The sequence below is a fragment of the Chiloscyllium plagiosum genome, unplaced genomic scaffold (assembly GCF_037043375.1).
Source record: "Chiloscyllium plagiosum isolate Xiang-an unplaced genomic scaffold, Cpla_swu_hap1 HiC_scaffold_37, whole genome shotgun sequence".
NCBI classification, from domain to species: Eukaryota; Metazoa; Chordata; class Chondrichthyes; order Orectolobiformes; family Hemiscylliidae; genus Chiloscyllium; species Chiloscyllium plagiosum.
The window spans coordinates 9,639,048-9,661,146 of record NW_028270175.1 but is presented as its reverse complement, the minus strand read 5'-3'; the positions used below and the strand labels follow the sequence as shown (position 1 = coordinate 9,661,146).

The following is a 22,099-nucleotide window of genomic DNA, read 5'->3' as shown; positions in this document are numbered from 1 at the left end:
ATATTCCCAGTGGCTGTGGAAATTGCATTTCCAGAGCAAGTCGCCACATTTATGATCGAGGAGGGAATATACAAGCATGCAAGGTCAGAGCAGGAGGCCATTCACTCCTTCAAGCGTGCTCTGTCATTCCATAGAGCAAAGAACGAAGAAAATCTACAGCCCAGGAACAAGCCCTTCAGCTATCCAAGCCTGAGCCGATCCAAATCCACTGTCTAAACCTGTGGCCCAATTCCTAAGCATCTGTATCCCCCTGCTCCCCACCTACTCATGCATCTGTCCAGATGCATCTTAAATGAATTTACCATGCCTGCCTCTACCACCTCTGCTGGCAATGTGTTCCAGGCGAAAGTGAGGACTGCAGATGCTGGAGATCAGAGCTGAAAATGTGTTGCTGGAAAAGCGCAGCAGGTCAGGCAGCATCCAAGGAGAAAGAAGCACAAGCCTTCCTGATTCCTGAAGAAGGGTTCATGCCCGAAACATCGATTCTCCTGCTCCTTGGATGCTGCCTGACCTGATGCGCTTTTCCAGCAATGTGTTCCAGGCACCTACCACCCTCTGTGTGAAGTAATTGCCACGTGCGTATGGTCCCATAAGATCACAGCTGACCTGTTTATGTTTTGAATCTCACACTGGCATCTACTCTGATAACCTTGCACTCCTTTGCCACACAAGATTTTTTAAAAACTCATTCACGGGATGTGGGTGTTACTATCCAGGTCATTACTTATTGCCCATGAGCCAACTATGTTGCTGTGGGTCTGGAGTCACATGTAGGTCAGACCAGGTTTGGGTGGCAGTTTAGTTCCTTTAAGGACATTAGTGAACCCAGCCCCCAGAACACTACCTGAATCTTTGGATTAACAGTTTAGCAATAATACCAGTAGGTCTTCGCCTCCCCAACAATTATCCAACTCCCAATTAAATATTTGTACGAGCCCCAGCCACTATCTTCCAGGGCAGAGTGTTGTAAAGTCACAGAATCCTCTGAGGGAAACCAAATCTGCTCAGCTCAGGCCTGAATGGACAGTCCCTGATCCTTAACAGGGTGCCTCCCTCACTGTGGACTGCTTCACATGAGGAAACATCCTTCCCACACACATCTTATCCAACAAACCACCCGTGTGAGGAGTGGGGTGATGCAAAAAAAGGGGGAAGGTGAAATCAGAGAAGACAAGTTTGCGAAGAGTTGCTGCCAATGACAAATGAGAAGGTGACTCCTCACCCCCTCAGTCCACTCACGAGTCTCAGCTCTTCCTTGTATTTGTGCACAGCTGCCTGCACAGTAATTCCTGCTGCAGTGGCAGAGGCTCTCCTGTGGTTTACTGAGCGGAGGAAGTCAAAGTGAAATCAATTCCTCTAGGTCGAATCCCCGCACATACGAAACTAGTTAGCTGTCTGCTGCCAGCGTGTGTGTGATCCACAGGGATCTCACGAGGTCACCCTTGGCTTCAAAATAAAAAGAACTGGCCACTTCCTCACTCAATGCTGCTGCCTGTTTCCTTCCGGCTCGCTTTTATCAGCAAAGCGACCGAGTGAGACATTTTGTGGTTTGGACTGATTCGATGTCCTGATTTTGGAAAGGAGAAAGGCACTCTGTTCTAGGCTTTTTCTTTTTTCTTTAAGAAAAGAACACAGCGAAATGCAAACTGCTGTTTAACTCTGTGGCAGATCGATGAGGCCAGTTTAAACACTCTGGTCTCTGTCCTTTCATTTACCAGGGGGCCTTTTTAAATAAATTGCTGCCCCATTGACAAGCAGTTCCTTCAAACAGGGCACCTGCAAATTGGAAAGCGAGATGTGCATTTATGTCCTTGATAAGGCATTTGATGCAAGGTATAATCGGTCTTTGGCAGGCATACAAACCCTTGCAGAAAGGACACATTGTAGGGTTTCTCAATTACTGTGGGAGGGACAGACAATGTGTTAAAGCACAGTGAGGCAGCAGAGTGGTGTAGGGGAGGCATGGGCTTTAGAAACGGCAATGAACATTAATATGAAATGCTCCCTGCTGTTCCACTGGCCCAGTGCCAATACACAATGTGGCACCAAGAGACACACTCCAGGACATTCTGGGTCTGTACTGAGGTAGTTGATCTCTTCCAAGGCTGAATAATTAAACTCAGTACCTCAGAGCCAAAGAGACCAAAATTACCCAGGTGTGCCAGCACTGATCACTATCAAGAGATAGTTCAAAATGTGTGCCTCTGTGTGAGAGAGTGTGCACGTAAGAGTGAGTGCTTGTGAGAGTGTGTGTGTACATGTGTGTGCGTGCACGTCTGCTAGTTGGTGCATAAGCAAGAGAGCATATGCATGTGTGCGTGAGAACGTGTGCGCATGCGAGTGTGTGTGCATGTTGTGCATGCATGCAAAAGAGGAGAGCGAGAGAGTGAAAGAATAACTTTCAGAATGTTGTTAGATAATAGCCACTTGTGAAAATGCACAACAAATCAGCGTCTCTAGGAGTGGGGCAGAGCGGAGAGGAAAAATAAGGTGTTACCTGGAAGGATGTGATAGCAATTACACTATCAAACTCAATTTATTCCCCTCTGAGACATGCATTATCCTGCCTTGGAATTATATCGCGCACTTTCATTGACGCTGGGTCATAATCCTGTAGCCCTCTCCCTGACCACACTGTGGATGTACAGTGGACACCAGGTGGAATGTGAAACAGGCAACTTGGAATGATAACCCAGCCAGCCTCACTCACTGCACATAAACAAATGAAAATAACATAGGAACAGAAGTAGGCCATTCAGCACCTCAAGTCTGTTCCATCATTCAAATGAGATCAAGGCTGATCTGTGGCCGAACTTCCTGTACCTGTAGATTAGATTAGATTAGATTACTTACAGTGTGGAAACAGGCCCTTCGGCCCAACAAGTCCACACCGACCCGCCGATGCGTATACCACCCAGACCCATACTCCTACACTTACTACTTCACCTAACACTACGGACAATTTAGCATGTTCAATTCACCTAACCTGCACATTTTTTTGGATTGTGGGAGGAAACCGGAGCACCCGGAGGAAACCCACGCGGAGAATGTGCAAACTCCACACAGAGAGTCGCCTGAGGCGGGAATTGAACCCGGGTCTCTGGCGCTGTGAGGCAGCAGTGCTAACCACTGTGCCACCGTGCCGCCCATTAATGTATTTGATCCTTATCCCTCATACCTTTGATAACAAAAATTTATCTACCTCAGATTTAAAGAGACAGTAAAGAGTTAACTCGGATTCAGAAACAACTCAAGTCTCTGCCGTTTACTCCAAGGCTGAGGAGGATGTATAAAAGGTAAATCTTCTGACACTGCTTTTATTTTTTTCTAACGTGTCCTGCTGCATGACCCGGGGGTGGTGGAAAAAGTTCTTCAGCTTGAGGCAGTGAATCATATCCCCTCCTGGGACCACAGCACCATTCCTTCTCAATGACCTTAGCACAGCTCCCACAAAGCTCTGCACTCACAAACTTGCGTCCAGACCTGCCGTGCTGCTGGTCTGTTGGAGCAAATTAGATGTGGATTCTGAAGGCGTAGGGACAAGAGCATGTTTCCGTCAGCTTTCCTCGACTAAGACGAGAAACCCGACAAGAGCTGCTCTCATTCTTTCAACCTCATCTTTGCTGGGTCTCTCTTTTCCTCTTGAAAACAAAGCATTGTCACAGGCCTCATTAAAAAGGCCACTGGCATTATTTTTCTAAGCTAATCAGGAGTCAGTGGGCTAACTCATGCCAACAAACCATTGTCCCCGCTGTAAAGGTTTAAGAAAGAAAATTCTACTCAGCAAAAAGACCATATAATTAAAACCGGTTAGTTCAGCAAGGTTTTTCATAAGGGAAATTCTGCAGCTTAACGTTGAGCAATATTGGACTCACTTTTGAATGCACTGCACTTGGGATTTCTTAAGTGTCAGGATGAGGGATTGAAATAAAATGGGTTGGTTTCCGGCAAGTGTGTCGGCCAATTAATGTCTGACACCCACTTGGTGATTTGTTTTTCCCCTCTGCGGTGTTGTACAGAGGTACCTAATGCATGCATCATTCAGAAAGCAGTTACCAGAGCCCACCGCTAAATGAGAGAATCATTGATTACTTTTTGAAACAATCGACCATAGGCAGCTGTGTGGCATTGTATCAATCTATTTTTCCTTGACTCAGAAGCATTATTGTGCACAGTGGTAGCGTCCCTGTTTCTGAGCCAGGTGACCTGGGTTCAAGTCCCAAGGTGGTGTATGACTACAGCTTTGAATAGGTTGATTAGAAAGCATTTATCCTTGACTCAGTGAACAGGTCCTTCCCATTTCAATGTTGCTTTGAGGACTCCTGTGACACAGAAGTATTGTCCCTACCTCTGATGCAGGAGACCCAAGTTCAGGTCTGACCTACTACAGATGTGTGTCACAAGATTTGAGAACAGGTTCATTAAAATTATCCATCCTGACTCAATCTAAGAGGGATGTGTTGACAGGATGCTTATTTTCCACGGAGCTTCAGAAGTTCAGGGGCATGAGTAAATCTTATAGAAGTTTATAAAATCATGAGGGGCATGGAAAGGGTGAATAGCCAAGGACTTTTCTCCAATGTTGGAGGAGTCCAAAGCTAGAAGGCATAGGTTGAAGGTGAGAGGGGCAAGATTTACAAGAGACCTAAGGGGCAACTTTTTCACGCAGAGGGTGGAGCATGTATGGAATGAGCTGCCACATGAAGTAGTGGAGGCTGGTACAATTACATCATTTAAAAGGCATCTGGATGGGTTTATGAATAGGAAGGGTTTAGAGGGATATGAGCCAAATGCTGGCAAATGGGATTAGATTAATGTAGGATATGTGGTCGGCATGGATGAGTTGGACCGAAGTGTCTGTTTCCATGCTGTGAATCTCTGTGACCCTAAGTGTCACCTGTTAGCGTGTTTAAGGCCAGCTCTTGTTTCAGGGAACTGCCTGTCCCACTGGAAAGGTGTCATCTCTGGCTGTTCGGATGGGATCTCTAAAGGACAATCTTAAAATTGAAACCGGGGTAAAAGGAGGGTTGAAACATCCCTGAAATGCCAGTGGGGTTGAATGGTGAGAGACCCATGTCTCTATCAAGCCTGTCACATGCTGATGATACCGACCACACACCAAGCTCCCCTTAACCAGGTATGAGTTACACAGACTGGGTTCACTTGCGGGTCTGCGCAACGTTGGCTGATTGGAACTTGGGTAGTGCATGGCCATCAGTTACCCGAGACCAGAATAGAGAGAGGCCATTCAGCCTGCTGTTCCTTTCGTGGCCTCTCCTACAGCTGCTGAGACACCACATTCTGCTCTAAACCTTACCATCTTACCGCTTACCCTGCCCCATTTGAAACACTCCGTAAAACCCATCTCTGATTAAGCTCCAGGCAACTCCATAATAATGGCTCCTTTTACTCCACCCATCTTCTGCTTTTCCTCTCCCCTTGATGTGCTACTATACTCAATGACTCTGAGGATAAGGGAGGAGATATCGCAGTCTGAGTAGCTCACTACCCAGCGTGTGTACAGTATGAACCCGGATACATTGAGAATGGCTCGCAGTGTCAAGAGACTGGGCTAACAAAGACCCTGTGTATAGTGGAGCCAGACACCCAGGAACTGGAAGTTTCAGTGCACCTGTAGAGAGAGTTAGGGTCTGACGCGCAGCAGGGAAGGGAGGATTCTGTAACAGAAACTAAAACCACCTCCCTTTCTGGCTGGTTATACATCTGGTCAGTGAGTCCCATCCAGAATGGTGAGAAGCCAGCCAAAAGTGAGTTTACATTTCAAACATTGTACTGATTCACCAAGCAACTGCGTTGATTTACATCTGGAATCCGACTTACCCTGAATGGAACAGGGTTGAATTAAGTATTGACATTTTGCGAACACTGCTACTCCTTATTTTCACCTGTCACTTTCCTTTTACCAGCAAGGAGACATATGACTGCTTACAAAACCTGTCAAACCGGAAACCGCTTTTTTGTTATAAATTTCATTATAAGACGGTGTTTAGAACCATTTACCAGGTCTCAGAGAGTATTTACAAGTATTGAGTTTCCTTTTCTAACCCCAATCATGCCTGGCATTTATTTCTACAGATCAATAGCCACATGGAAAGTTAACATTATATTTAACCTAACCTCCCCCACACATTAGTCACCCTTCGCTCTCTTCAGGACACTGACAAGCTGAGATTGCACAGATATGGACTACTTGCTGACAGCCCATCTTCATCACTCCCCCACCCCCTGAAGCTAAACAGTGTACAGACCTGGGTTCAGCTGTCACAGTTAGACAAGCAGAGATAGCAGTGTACTGGCATTATCAACAGACTACTAATGCTTTGGGTACATGGGTTCAATCCCACCATAGCACCAAGTAGAGCTTAAATTTCATTAATAAACCTGGAATGGAAACCATTTTGGATTTTCGCACAAAAGATCTGGTTCACGGAGTTTCTTTACATGGGGAGATCTACAGTCAATTTGGCCTTCATGTGACTCTAGACCCAAACAATGTAACCAATTCTCTGCTATGGCTGAACAAAGAAACCAATTGGAGGGTAATTAGGGATTGGCAACAAATGCCAGCCTTGCCATCAACACCCACATCCAATGAATGGGCACAGAAAGCACTCAACTGCATCTCCCCAACACATGTTTCAACCACATCACTGTCTCTGTTCTTCTGATACCAACTCCCAAATGAGCTACAATTTCCTCCAAAGCCACTATCTTCAAGATACATCAAAAAAGACTCTCACTGGTCACTGCCTCACAAACTGAAGCACATTGTTCACAATGTCAGTGTTCCATTCAAATGGGAGTTGAATGTCCAGTGCCCGTAGGCTCGTCACCATGTCGTCTCTCCGCTTCCACCTCATTAACACACGTGGCTCGGTTCTCTGCTGCTACAAATCCCAGCCACTGCCTTTGTCACCTTCAGATTCAACAGCCTCCAACACCCACGTCCTCTATGACCTCGGCAGAAGTCACACACGACACCAGGTTATAGTCAACAGGTTTATTTGAAAGCACAAGCTTTTGGAGGACTGCTCCTTCGTCAGGTGGTTGGTGGGAGCAGCGCTCCAAAAGCTAGTGCGTCCAATTAGACTTGTTGGACTATAACCTGATGTTGCGTGATTTTTAACTTTGTCCACCCCAGTCCAACACTGCCATCGCCAAATCAGGTTAATTTGAAATCACAAGCTCTTGGAGAGCTGCTCTTTCATCAGGTGACCAACTTGGCGTTGTGTGACTTCTGACTTTTGTCCACCCCAGTCTAACACCGGCACCTCAATGGCCCGAAACGTAGTATGGCAGTAGGGGCCATTCAGCCCGCAGAGCTTGTTCCGCTGCTCAACAAGATCATGGCTGATCGGACTGTTGCCTCAACTCCGCATTCTCACCTAACCCCAATACCTATAGATTCTACATACTGCTGCCTTAAAAAAAAATACAATACCAAGTTACAGTCCAACAGGTTTATTTGGAAGCACTAGCTAGTCCAACACCAGCTCCTCCACATCTTAAATAATAATGACCCCTCTCCAGGGTAGAGAATTCCACTGAGTCTCAACCTTCAGGGAAGGAAAAACTCCTCATCTCCCTTTTAAATGGTAGTCCCCTGATATTTAAACTATGTCCCCTAGTTTTAGTTCCTCTCATCCTTTCAACATTCATCCAACTTATGTTTAAACGTCTCTGGGTTTTGCCCTTCTCTCATTTATGTTAACCTCCATCAGCACTACAAACCCTCTGTGATCTCTCCGAACCTGACGCTCCATCTGTATCGATTGACCTTTCCTGTTGTCCCACTTCCTGTGGCCTTGCCTTCAGTTGCCAAGGCTCCACACTCTGAAATCCTTGCCCTGAACCCTTCTAGCTTTCGGCCACTCTCGCCCCATCTAAGACCCCCGGCAAATCCCATCTCTGACTAAGCTTCAGACTATCCACAAGAGTCGCACCTTTGACTCCATCCAGATTCTGTTTCTGCCTCTTTGAAGCAACATGAGAGAAAATCGTATACATTTCAGCTGCTGCAGAAGTCCAGGTTTCTGAGGAAGACCTGCTCAGGACATGTTTGGAACAGGAAGGCTGTCTGAGGAAGGGTCACTCCACCTGAAATGTTGACTGATTTCTCTCCACAAGTGCTGCCAGACCTGCTGAGTTTTTTCCCAGCAGTTTCTGGTTTTGTTACAGTTCAGAACAGGTTTGTTTTACGGACAGAGTTTCTCTGTTTTTCTGAAAAAGGAGGTCTCCAGGAATACTGACCCACAGGCACCAGCCCCTGGTCCTCTGGGAGCCCCCACTCTCTGCAATCCTTGCCCGAGAGAATGTCCATTATAATCAGTGTCAGCAGGTAAATCAGCTGCAGAGCAGCATGAATTACTGTCCTCACCAGACTCACCACTGGTACCTGTCTGTAGTAGCCCAAGACTATAAACTTTGTTCGATTTCTATCCTCCCTTATCACTGTCCCTGGGGCACAGATGCATTAGGGCACAAAAATGAGCCATTTGATCCATCGAGAACATGCTGGCTCTTCAGACAATAATCCAGTCAGCCCCTGCTCAATTCCCACGGCCTCTGAAAGTTTATTTTCCCTCAAGTGCCCATTCAATTTTCTTTAGAAATCACCAACCATCGCTTCCACCACTCTCACATGCCAGCAATTCCCAGCTTATTATGTCTTCCTGTATAAAGAAATTTCTTCCTCATCTCACGTATCTCTTGCCCAAAACCTCAAGTCTAATGTTCCCTTGTTGCTGCAGAGGGCTGTGAAGGTCACATCATTGACTGTATTTGAGACAGAGATAGATAGGTTAGTGATTAGTGAGGGAACGAAGGGTTGCAGGGAGAAGGCTGGAGAATGCAGTTGAGAAACATAGCAGCCCCCACGATCGAATGATTGAACAGACCTGATGGGCTGAATGGCCTAATCCTGCTCCTGTATGTTATCATCGTCCTATGGTCAACAAGTCCAGTTTCTCCATCAACATCTTGAAGAAAAAAATCCCTCGAACCTTTCTGATAAATCACTCCTGTACCCTCCAAAAGGTCACTCCAAACGTGTGACCAGAACTGGACATTGTGTCGGTTATAGCCTGGCCAGAGTTTCAACAACACTTCCCTGTCTCTGCACTCAGTCCTTCGATTCTTGAAACCTATAGACAACTTGATCACCAAACTGGCTGAGATCAGCTAACTTGGGATACAGCTTCCGTCCAGCTATTGGCTGTGACTCAAGTACCACGCTGACAAAAGCATTTACCCACAGGCTGACTTTTTTTTAATTGATTCCAAATTTATAATGTTGAGATTGATGTTTGGAGAAAGCATAAACCACACAGGAAGATAATAGACATATAAACACAAGTGCCTTCTGGGATATAATCCGCTGCTCCCATATTGAAATAGTGATAAATCATCAACATTGGTTATGACTCACACTACTGTGTTCTGAATACATCCATACATCACACCAGTTACTCTCACATCAGCTATTCCATTTCACAACACGTTGCCAGAAAATTAACCATTAAAGGCATGGATGCTTCCCTCATTGCTGACTCTCTCCCACTCCAAGCTGGTCAGTCCTATAACACAGATCCATGCAAGCGATAAAATTCCTATACTTACACACCTCAATCAAAGCTCCAATCCCAAATTTTCATCTTGAATCATCAACCCAGGAGTCCAACACAGAAATTGGGCACTCTTCGTGAAAAGATCAATCTCCTATTATCAGTTTTACATTTACCTTTCATTCAAAGACATTGGGCCTATAGTTTTCCCTAGTCTTGTTCCAGGCTTATATTTATTTGTTGTATATTACCAGTAAGTAATTAAGTATCAATCAGCCTGACCAAGAGTGCAGATTTCCTTCTCACAATGACAGATGGACTTTTACAGCAACTTTATTTTAAAATTCATTCATGGTATGAAGGCAGCACTGGCTAGGTCAACATTTATTCCCCATCCCTAATTGCCCAGAGGGCAGTCAAGAGTCAACTACATTGCTGTGGATCCGGATTCACATTAGGCCAGACCAGATAAGGATGGCAGTTTCCATTACACAGACAGCAGAGTGGGGCCTCTGATGAGGATTCCACTGTTGCCTATTCTAATGAGCGAGGAGAAGGAAACAGAGCAGGCAGCATTAAAGGAGCTTGAGACCAAAGCCCTATTAAACTCCACAATGAGGATTGAGGCTTGACAGATCAGATGACGTGCTGAGCCATCAAGAGTCTCACTTCCTTGAAGCAGCTCTGGACGATCTACAATACTTTTGCATCAGTTTCAACAAAGTAACAGACCTGTCTGAACAGCACGGTTATAGAGTCTCAAAGCTAACGACAGCTCCCAGCTATTATCCCACAGGAATGTCTTGTATATGGGTCTGAAAGGATAAATGTTGATGAGTGCATTAAGCCCCACCCAGCGTATTGATGTCACATGGACTCAGGCAATTGAACAGGTTTGGACCCTGAGGAATAAGATCAAACGTCAAGGTTTCCCTCATAGTAACAATGTCTATCAAACCCTTGTAACCAACTGGATTGTGCACTGAACGTCACCTTGTGTGAGCCAAGAGCATTTTCTCATTGAAAAGCTTTTCCTCTGCCACATACTGGATCAACCAGGCCCTGCCAACCCGTTCCTGAAGAAGGGTTCATGCCCGACACGTCAATTCTCCTGCTCCTTGGATGCTGCCTGACCTGCTGCGCTTTTCCAGCAACACATTTTCAGCTCTGATCTCCAGCAAATGCAGTCCTCACTTTCTCCTCCTGCTAATCCCTATCAGGAATGAGAATTTGAGACAACGCTGCTCCGTTAACAAGGTTATGTTGTCCTTGGTTTTTCTTTCAAAGGAAAGACACAGACTCCGAAAAGTCTAAGTTGAAGGGTTTCAGGGCCAATTTGATTATAGCTAACAGATAAAAGCCTTCTGCCTGAGGCAGTAAGTTTAAAAAAAACACTTGTACGATGAAAGGGGAGTGGCCAGTTCTCCCAGCTCAGCTTTTCTCTGGTTTGGTTTGGTTTTAGCAAACAGTAGAGTTGAAAAAGGCTGCTGGACCCCACAGAAGCAGGTGAATGCTGATCCTCCCTCTCTCTGCCATCTCTCCTGTAAGACCCCGTGTTTGATTTTACCTTTTGGTAACGGGGATTGTTGCAAGCGTTTGGAACAGCATAATGAAGTTGGAATGATCTGTTTGGCCTTCGGAGAGGTTAAATTCTGTTCTCTTTTGTGTGCGCTTCATTCGGTAAACGTAAATAAATTGTTTCATTGAAAACTATGTGGTTTGACCAACTGCATCACACCTTACACCTGCTTAAAACTAGAAAAGTTAGGGTCTGGGCTACTTTCTTGAAATGTTTTGAGGGGGTCTGGCCTGGTCTGGTCCATAACAAATAGTGGTACCACATCTACCGGCTGAATCTCCTTCTTATTGAGAGTCAATCCTTTTGCAGCACTTTTCAAACTGTAGCTAATGAGTTAGGCAACAGAGGCTGGGCTTATTTCTTTCTACCCCAACACTGCTTTCCCAAAAGCATAAAACGCTTGATCATCAGGAACCAAGCTACACTGCAATCTCTCATCATCAAGCCATTAAATAAAAAGGAGATTCTACTGCTTTACTGTTGAAATAATCCAAGGTGACAAACCCTCCCAAGGTTGCACTGTCCATGGAGTTTGTCACAAAATAGTCTAGAATTTCAGGGATGACAGTGACGTCTTGGGAAGGTTTTCAAAATCTCATGATCCCCATTCAACTGCTAAACGCCATGAAAAGAAAGGTCCAATTTGTTCACTGGTGGAATCATTGAGTTTCCCAAGTCAAGGTTTCAATGCCTTACTGTCTGCTGTCTGTTCCCCAGTGGGTCAGACACACAGAGACTGATTGTCCCTCAAAACCTCACAACTCAAAAGTAACTGAACATGGAATGACAGGTTGATCTGGAGGAGACAGTGAGGACGGCAGATGCTGGAGACCAGAGTTGAAAACTGTGGTGCTGGAAAAGCGCAGCAGGCCAGGCAGCATCCGAGGAGCAGGAGAATCGACATTTCGGGCATAAGCCCTTCTTCAGGAATGAGGCTGGTGTGCCAAGCGGGCTGAGATAAAAGGTGAGGGGGGGGTGGAATTTGGGGGAGGGGCGCTGGGAATACAATAGGTGGAAGGAGGCGAGGGTGATAGGCCGGAGAGGGGGTGGGGGTGGAAAGATCGGGAAGAGGGCGGTGCTGAATCCAGGGGTTGGGACTGAGATAAGGTAGGGGGAGGGGAAATGAGGAAGCTGGAGAAATCTACATTCATCCCGAGTGGTTGGAGGGTTCCTAGGTGGATCTGGAGGTTCAGGAACTGTGTCGGGAGAACCAGTATTCAGAAAGACCTTCCGAGTTGTCTGCTAAGGACATTAACGCGGGGAATCTTTAACCTACTTCTTCCTGAATGACAGTGTCTCCTGGTACAGCAATCCATCACAACAATCCTCAAGGCCCTCTCCAATCAATCCATAAAAGTGATAGCTATTTTTAATAACCCTAATTAATACTGCCAAATGAGACCAGGCAGGACTGTGTACTGGCATAGAGTTACAAAGCCAAACCCAAACAACAGATCATTTTAAATCAAATATCACTGATGCCTTCTTGTCATCACCTGTCCCTGGATGCACAAAGTTAAAAATCACACATTACCAAGTTATAGCCCAACAGGCTTATTTGGAAGCACTAGCTTTCAGAGGGCTGCCCCTTCATCAGCAGCGCTCCGCATGCTAGTGCTTCCTGTTGGACTATAACCTGGTTTTGTGTAATGTTTAACTCTGTACACCCCAGTCCAACACCGGCACCTCCAAATCATGTCCCTGGATGCTTAGACTTGCTGCTCCCATATCTACTGAAACATTAGACTCTGATTCTCTCCCAATGTCGGGAGATGCAGTGGGCCAGGCTTTCAGAAACAGAATGGGTTTCGTCTTCTGAGAGCTCACGCCTGGGGTTGGAGCATCTCTGGGCTGCATCTCACGTGTGACTGCCTGGGGCTGATTCCTTCGGGTTGTTCGCTTGGCCAGCGAGGGGTTAAATCTGAGGCCAGTCTACCCAGCTCGTGACAGCACTGCTCCATGTCAGATAACTACCACGGATACTGGGGGGAGGTTCATGATGATTCCCAATCAGCACACAGCTACAAATCTATGCTCTAGTCTTGGGTATGAAAAAACCTAAGAGATATGGCGAGACCATAAGAATAATGGAGAAGATCATCCAAACATTCTGCTCTACCTCCTACTTCTCACATTCATAATAGTTCCCATCAGCCTTCAGAGGTCATCCATTTTGGTCGGAATTGCAGCAAAATGGACTATTATTTAAATGGTGAAAATTACAGCACGCAGCTGTGCAGAGGGTCCTGGGGTGCCATTGTGCATGAATCACAAAAGCTTGGTTTGTGAGTGCAGCAGGCAATTAAGAAGACAAATGAAATATTGTCCTTTCATTGCTAGAGGGATGGAGTTTACAAACAGGGAGGTGTTATTGCAGCTATTGTTGTAGTATAAGGTAATACATATGTGGGGAGGCCACACCTGCAGTACTGTGTACAGTCTTAGTCTCCTTCCTTGAGAAAGTGACATACTGGCACTGGAGGGGGTGCAGTGGAGGTTCACTCGGTTGAGTCTGGAGTTGAGTAAGTATGGTGCTGGAAAGCACCCAAAGAGCAGGAGAGTCAACGTTTCAGGCATGAGTTCTTCATCAGGAATGTGGGGGAGGCTCAAGGGGGCTGAGAGATCAATGGGAGGGGGGTGGGGCTGGGGGAAAGGTAGCTGGGAATGCGATAGGTAGGTGAAGGTGTGGGGGGTGATGGTGATAGGTCGGAGAGGAGGGTAGAGCAGGTAGTTAGAAAGGAAGATGGACAGGTAGGACTCTTACTCCCAATTCCTTCGTCTCCGCTGCATCTGCTCCCAGGAGGGCCAATTCCACCACAGAACAACCCAGATGGTCTCCTTCTTCAAGGACCGCAATTTCCCCTCCCACATGGTCAATGATGCCCTCCAGCACATCTCCTCCACTTCCCGCGCCGCTGCCCTTGAATCCCACCTCCCCAACGCAACAAGGACAGAACCACGCCCCCCCGGCCCGGCCCACATTTTCCATCCCATCAACTTGCAGATACAACGCATCATCCTCCACCATTTCCGCCACCTACAAACGGACCCCAACAACAGGCATATATTTCCCTCCCAACCCCTATCCACTTTCCGCAGGGACCATTCCCTCGTGACTCCCTTGTTAGGGTCATGACCCCCACCAGCCCACCCTCCACTCTCAGCACCTTCCCCTGCCACCACAAGAGGTGTAAACCCTGTGCCCACCCATACTCCCTCACCTCTGTACAAGACCCCAAGGGATCCTTCCACATCCAACCTGTACCTGTACCTCCACCTATGTCATCTTCTGTGTCCGTTGCTCCTGATGTGGTCTTCTCTACATTGGAGAGACAGGACGCCAACTTGCGGAATGTTTCAGAGAACATCTCCGGGGCACATGCACTAAATAACCCCACCTCCCCGTGGCTGAATACTTTAACTCCGCTTCCCACTCTGCCGAGGACATGCAAACCTTAGGTCTCCTCCACCGCCAAACCCTTACCACCCTATGCCTGGAAGAACAACGCTTCATCTTCCACCTTGGGACCCTCCAACCACATGGCACCAATGTGGATTTCACCAGTTTCCTCATCTCCCCTCCTTATCCCAGCTCGAACCCTCCATCGCCCTCGAACTGTCCTACCTGTCCATCTTTTTTTCCCACCTATCTGCTCTACCCTATCACCTTCATCTACCTATCACATTCCCAGCCACGTTCCCTCCCAGCCTCACCCGCTCTCATTTATCTCACCTGCTCCTTGCATGCTGCCTGACCTACTGTGCTTTTCCAGCAACATACTTTTTGACTCTGATCTCCAGCATCTGCAGTCCTCCCTTTCTCCTGCTTGCGGAGTTGAAAGGGTTGGTGTACGAAGACAGATTGAGTAGACGGAGACTATACTCATTGGAATTTAGAAGAATGAAGGGGACCTTATAGAAACATGTAAAATTATAAAGGGGATAGAATAGAAGCAGAGAGGTTGTTTTCACTGGTGGGAGAGACTAGAACGAGAGGGCATAGCCTCAAAATAAAAGGAGAGCAGATTTCAGACTGAGTTGTGGAGGAACATCTTCACCCAAAGGGTTTGAATCTCTGGAATTCCCTGCCCAGTGACGCAGTTGAGGCTACCTCATTGAATGTTTTTAAGACAAAGATAGATTTTTCAACAGTAATTGAACTAAGGGATACAGTGAGAGGGTGAGTAAGTGGAGCTGAATCCACAAAAAGATCAGCCATGATCTTACTGAATGGCGGAACAGGCTCGATGGGGCCAGATGGCCTACTCCTGCTCCTAGGTCTTATGGCCTTATGAGTGAGTGGAGCCTTCAGGCTAAACCACAGGAGGCAACAGTTGGAGATTTCACTCAGGGAACTGTCTTACTGCTCAGTGAGATCTCACATTGCCAGCTAAAAGGGCAGACTGGATCGCAGTTTAATGACTCATTCAAAAAGGAACCACACATTGAGAGTTTGGATTTCCTCAGCACTGGACTGGAAAGGGTCTCCTGTAACATGTGTACTTCCTGGAAATGGCTGAGCTACTTCCTCGAAAGTGTGCCTCATCCCACGCTTACTATCAAGTTAAACAGCAGCCAGAGAACTGAAGAGTTGAAAAATCAACGCATTCCAACAGTGCCACTGGATGCCAATTCAATGAGAAAGCACGCAGCACCAGGATATGAAATACCCAGAGAGTTTACAATCTACACTAGTCCATTCCCAGAGAAAAAATAATTCACTGGACATTTAACCTGATCTTTTGTCCTCATCATCAATTATATTAAATAGTGCACATCCCCCAATCCATGCTTAACCTGTATTAACATCTGATAATCTATATCAGGAGGCTGGCAGTAACACTGCAGCAACTACGTACAGACCGGGGAAAAGAGTTTATTAAAGCACTGAGTTTCTAATACCAATGTAAAATGCAGTCTACTGGTCTTTACAGCAATTAGTAATTGGGGCAAAACCCCTTTTGCAACTGAAAGGACCAGAAATGCTTCACAGTCGATTTTTTTTTTTAATTTAAATTGCTCTCCCACGTGCATTCCATCTCCTGGCTTCAACGTCTACTCTCTGCATGAACGTCACACAGTGGCAGAAGCATGTTCTATCTACAAGACGTACTACAGCAACTCCCAAACCAGAAACCTCCACCACTCAGGAAGGAGTACAGCAGCAGGTGAACATCGGCAGCCCCACGTCTCTCACACTATCGCAACTTCACGGCTATCGCCAATGTTTTCCTGCACTGGGTCAACAGGCTGGATTTTTCTGCTTAACAGCACCGTGGGAGTGGACCATACACTCACCATAAGGACTACAGCAATTCAAGATAGATTAGATTAGGTTAGATTAGATTACTTACAGTGTGGAAACAGGCCCTTTGGCACAACAAGTCCACACCGATCCGCCGAAGCGCAACCCATTCCCCTACATTTACCCCTTACCTAACACTAAGGGAATTTAGCATGGCCAATTCACCTGACCTGCACATTTTTTTGATTGTGGGAGGAAACCGTAGCACCCGGAGGAAACCCACGCAGACACGGGGAGAATGTGCAAACTCCACACAGAGTCGCCTGAGGCGGGAATTGAACCCGGGTCTCTGGCGCTGTGAGGACAATAAGGAATCGCCAATAAATTGCAGCATCTCCAGCATGTAACAAACATTCACAGATTTGGAGATGGATCAGAGAAGAATATCTGATCAGTCAACCTTCAAAACAAACGCCTTTTCAAACACTTCACTGGACATGAACTTTGGATCAGCTGAGAGAAGATCTGGTGCAGGGTAGATGGTCTGGAACAAGCTAGACGACCTGAATGGCCTCCAACTTGTTCTTAACATGACTGTGTTGTTTAGTTACTGAAAGAACAAAGGAAGTTTAGCATAAATTAATGTAGGCAGAGGATTGTTTAAAAAAAAGACCCATCACAAACTGTAAAAGCAGCAGGATCTATCACCACTTTTGAAATAATCCAGAATTGAAAAATTAACAAATTGTTACAGCAATGAGATTATCCCTCAATCATTCAATTGCACAGAAGCTGTCTGATACACCAGGTTTTACGGCATTGGCAGAGGGCACCAGGGAACAAGGAATGAACGGAAAGACCCTCGTTCCAACCACAACTTGCACAGTATCGCCGAGAGAGCAGAAGTGGAACTAAAGTTCCTCAAAAATTAGTATTTTCTAAAACCATTTATTCTTTCACGGATGTGACCACTGCTGACAAAGCCAAGCTTTGTTACCCATTCTTCAGTTTCCCTTGAACTGGGTGGTTGATTAGGTCATTGCAGTGGACAGCTAGGGGTCAATAACATTAATTTGGCCTGGAGTTTCATGTAGCCACACCAAGTAAGGATGGGAGATATCCTTCCCTAAAGGACGTAGTGGAAGGTTTATAATGTTAATTGATGGTAGCTCCATGGTCCAAGTTTTCTTAATTAAATTTAAATTCACCCAGCTGCAATGGTGGGATTTGAACATTTGCACCCCCAGGTTACTCTGTGAGTTTGTTCTAGATGAAGTCATGGCTACGTGACACATTAAGAACCTCAACACTCTTGGAGTTCCTTATCTCATGAAGGAAATTTATCTGGAGTGATAAAGTAGTGGAAAGCTTGGGTGGCGAAAGTCTGGAAATTGCAGGTGAAGGGAGTCCTAAAAGAGGTACAAAACCCCAGAAGTATTGAGGTCCTTAGTGAGATCTGGATTTTGACTCCATTTACCTGCTTACCCTATTCTTATAGTGGCCTTACCTTATTAAACCTGTGCAACTCAATCTTAAAGACTGTCTACATAGCTGCTTATAATATTAGATTACCTACAGTGTGGAAACAGACCCTTCAGCCCAAGTTCACACCTGAACGGCTCCGCTTTTCCAACGCCAGCCTTTTCGACTGTGACTCTCCAGCATCTGCAGTCCTCACTTTCTCCAATGTTCACATTCAAATCGTTTATATAAATGATGGAAATACTCATCAAGTGGAGAAACTCAGCAAAACCATGGCAATGCAAGTGAACCGCAAGGTCAATTCCCGGCAAATCTTTATCAATGGGAATATTTGTAGCTTCCTTCAGCATTTCAAATTGGAGCCCTTTGTGACCGGAGTTCATTGGACAGGTCTTACCACAGCTGACTCGAGCTTACCTGTGTGAAAGTAAGGATTCGCTGTGTACGGAAATCCAAAAGGCAGGGGCTGAGGGAGTGGAGCTGGAGCAGACGGGAGATATTTCGCTTTGTTTTCAGCGATTGCGGAGCCCAGCAGGTGGCTGGGAGAGTCGGAGCCCACAGAAACACAGGGGGGGTTCTGAGCAACACCGGTGGCCTCGTGCATCTCCTTAATGTTCTCACAAGCCTTTGCGGCTTCTTTGCACTCCTTGAGTTCGTGGATTGATCCGATCACCTCGGTCTTCAGGTTCTCGGGCTTGTCGTCACCCGCCTCGGGGTCACTCTCCGAGTCTTTCATCTCCTCGTCGTTACAGTCGGCGCTCCCGTCTCGGCCGCGCGCCTCAAGGTGGTCCTTGACCTCACCGGCGCCATGCGCCTCCGTCCTGTGGTGGGCCACCTTCCGGGAGCCCTTGCGCCCTGGTTCCTTGGGGGGCGGGTTGCCCGGCACGGCGTGGTTGAGGGACAGCAGTGGAGCCGTGTTGTGTCGAAGGACCAGCATAGCGTTGCGGCGGGAGATCTCCTCGCGCAGCGGGTGGCCCTCGGGCACATCGTGGATGCTCCGCAGGGCGGGGTGGTCCGGGGGCAAGCTGGAGTGCAGCGACAAAGGATCGGCTCCGAGAATCCGCTGCCTGTGCATGTTCTCAAACTCTTTTTGACGCAGGAGCTCAGCGGACATCTCGAGTCTGAAAGAAAGAGAGAACAAACACAAAACAAAAAGGGAAAAGAAAACCTCAATATTATTCGACTACCAGAAGCAAGCTTTCAGAAAATGACTAGCATCTTAAAATCTCTGCTATAATTCAGATGGAAAGCTCAATACCCATGGTGTTCTTTCGCAGCAGCCAATCTGATCACTGGGACATTTCTGTTGTGAAAAAATATGATTCTATTAATTACAAACTCTCAAGGGTGTTGGAAATTCACTGTGGCCAGAGCTGAGAGCATCAGGCAACTACCACACAGGACACTCTTGGTGCCCAGTCAGCAGAAACAGTACACGTCAGATAACCGAAACACAATACGGTATTGGTAAACTGTCACAAGATCCTCTGGGATAAAGAAAGGCCTTTACCCACTTGATCTAGTCTTTCCAGTAGATCAACTGGAGCCACCAGTCCACTGAAACGCACATTTCTTGAGCCAGGTCTCCAGCACCCACAAGCGTCAGGTTGGTAGCGCTCTCGCTCCTGAGCCAGGACAATCGTGGGTTCAAGTCCCACTCCGGGAACTTGGGCACATCATCTGAGTTTACACTCTGGAGCAGCACTGAGGGGACACTGCACTGTCTGAGGTCTCAGATTAGACACTAAATCGAGGGCGTGCCTCGCCATTTCAGGGAGATGTAAATGATCCCACAGCACAGCTTTGAAGGGGAGAAGGGTGAGATAGACCAGGCGTCTAGAATCATTCTTTAACCCTCATTCAACATGGTGGAAACACATGATCACATTTTCCGCTTGTGAGAGCTTGCCTTGCACAAATTGATTATCACGTTTCCCATGTAACCACAGTGACTACACCTGGTAAATGTTTGTGTGGTTATAAAGACTGTAAAAGGCTCTATACAAATGCAAGATTTTCTTTATCATCCCGGTGACCTTGTTTGGTTGGTGCTTACCTGTTAAAGGGACTGGTTAGCTCAGTTGGCTAGCTAGTGAGACAGAGTGATGCCAACAGTGTGGGCTCAGTTCCTACACCAGCTGATGTTACCACGAATGTCCCACCTTCTCAGCCTCACCCAAGACGTGGTGACCCTCAGGTTAAATCACCACCCCAGTTGTCTCTCTCTATTGAGAGAGCAGTCCTATGGCCTGCTAGAATGATGCTGGCATTGCGGTAGGAGAATGGACGGGTCCTACCAGCAGTCTGAGTGCCAAAGCCCACAGGGAGAAAGTAGGAACAAGTGACTGAATGGCTGAGCTGGTTCGGCGGACCGAGTGGCCTACTCCTGTTCCTATTTTCTGTGAAGAATTCAGGAGAAATTGCTCTCTCAGAGAGCAGCGGAAGACAAATAACAGATGCATTTCAGTGGAAACTAGATAAATGCAGGAGGGAGATAGGAAGAAAAGATCACATCAATGGGATGGGAGGAGATCAGAATAGGGTAAACGCCAGCTCTGATCAATTGGGCTGAAAGGACTGGTTTCCTCTGGGATTATTCCAGGGAAACGCAGACTGAGGGGGCCACAGGTTGTAAGCAATTTGCGATGTTCAGGGCAGACAAAGAGACACTGAAAATGACACAGTGCTTTCAGGAATATTAATATTGCTGCCTTGATACAGCCTGGTTGTTCCAGCAGTAAAGGCAGAGACTGAGAGAGGGACTGATAGCAGCTTCTGGCAGGCGGTGGCAGGTACAAGAGGCACCCAGTTATTGACCACAGGCATTTCGCGGCTTGTGATCAACAGGAAACATCTGGCTGACCCCCACCCCCAGCAGCCTCTCTGAGTACTGAGCTTACCTTGCCAGGTTCTGCTTCCGGAGCATTTCCTGCTGTCGTGCAAAGATTTCAGCCTGGGCTGGCTGTAAGAAACCATAACCTGCAACGGCAGTTCAGGGGTCAGCAATCAATCAGTGAGAACAAACAAACACCTTCACACCTCCAGTTAGACAGTCGACATTCTGCCTGACGTACCACAGCAAACCTGATCCACTGTGATCCCCCGCAGCAAACCTGATCCACTGTGATCTCCCGCAGCAAACCCGATCCACTGTGATCCCCCGCAGCAAACCTGATCCACTGTGATCTCCCACAGCAAACCCGATCCACTGAGATCTCCCGCAGCAAACCCGATCCACTGAGATCTACTGCAGCAAACCCGATCCACTGAGATCTCCCGCAGCAAACCCGATCCACTGTGATCTCCCACAGCAAACCCGATCCACTGTGATCTACTGCAGCAAACCTGATCCACTGTGATCTCCCGCAGCAAACCCGATCCACTGTGATCTCCCGCAGCAAACCCAATCCACTGTGATCTCCCGCAGCAAACCCGATCCACTGTGATCTCCCGCAGCAAACCCGATCCACTGTGATCTCCCGCAGCAAACCCGATCCACTGAAATCTCCCACAGCAAACCCGATCCACTGTGATCTATTGCAGCAAACCCGATCCACTGTGGTCTCCCGCAGCAAACCCGATCCACTGAGATCTCCCGCAGCAAACCCGATCCACTGAGATCTCCCGCAGCAAACCCGATCCACTGAAATCTCCCGCAGCAAACCCGATCCATTGTGATCTCCCACAGCAAACCTGATCCACTGTGATCTCCCACAGCAAACCTGATCCACTGTGATCTCCCACAGCAAACCCGATCCACTGAGATCTACTGCAGCAAACCCGATCCACTGTGATCTCCCACAGCAAACCCGATCCACTGTGATCTCCCACGGCAAACCCGATCCGTTGTGATCTACTGCAGCAAACCCGATCCATTGTGATCTACTGCAGCAAACCTGATCCACTGTGATCCCCAACAGCAAACCTGATCCACTGTGATCTCCCACGGCAAACCCGATCCACTGTGATTTCCCACGGCAAACCCGATCCGTTGTGATCTACTGCAGCAAACCCAATCCACTGTGATCTACTGCAGCAAACCTGATCCACTGTGATCTCCCACGGCAAACCTGATCCACTGTGATCTCCCGCAGCAAACCTGATCCACTGTGATCTCCCACAGCAAACCTGATCCACTGTGATCTACTGCAGCAAACCTGATCCACTGTGATCTCCCACGGCAAACCTGATCCACTGTGATCTACTGCA

General features: G+C 47.1%; 1 protein-coding gene across 8 annotated transcripts in view; it reads right to left on the bottom strand.

Annotated features, from left to right (window-relative positions):
* Nucleotides 1-22,099, bottom strand: part of samd11 (sterile alpha motif domain containing 11) — a 321,465-nt gene that overhangs the window by 15,899 nt on the left and 283,467 nt on the right. For 7 of the 8 annotated variants that reach the window (XM_043676145.2, XM_043676142.2, XM_043676144.2 and 4 more), the window contains 3 exons: nt 20,791-20,869; nt 19,149-19,193; nt 18,308-19,011 (listed from right to left, as the gene is read on the bottom strand). In XM_043676145.2, coding sequence (XP_043532080.1) covers nt 18,308-19,011; nt 19,149-19,193; nt 20,791-20,869 — 828 coding nt within the window. The remainder of the gene's footprint in view (nt 1-18,307; nt 19,012-19,148; nt 19,194-20,790; nt 20,870-22,099) is intronic. The other variant, XM_043676143.2, reaches the window with a different exon arrangement.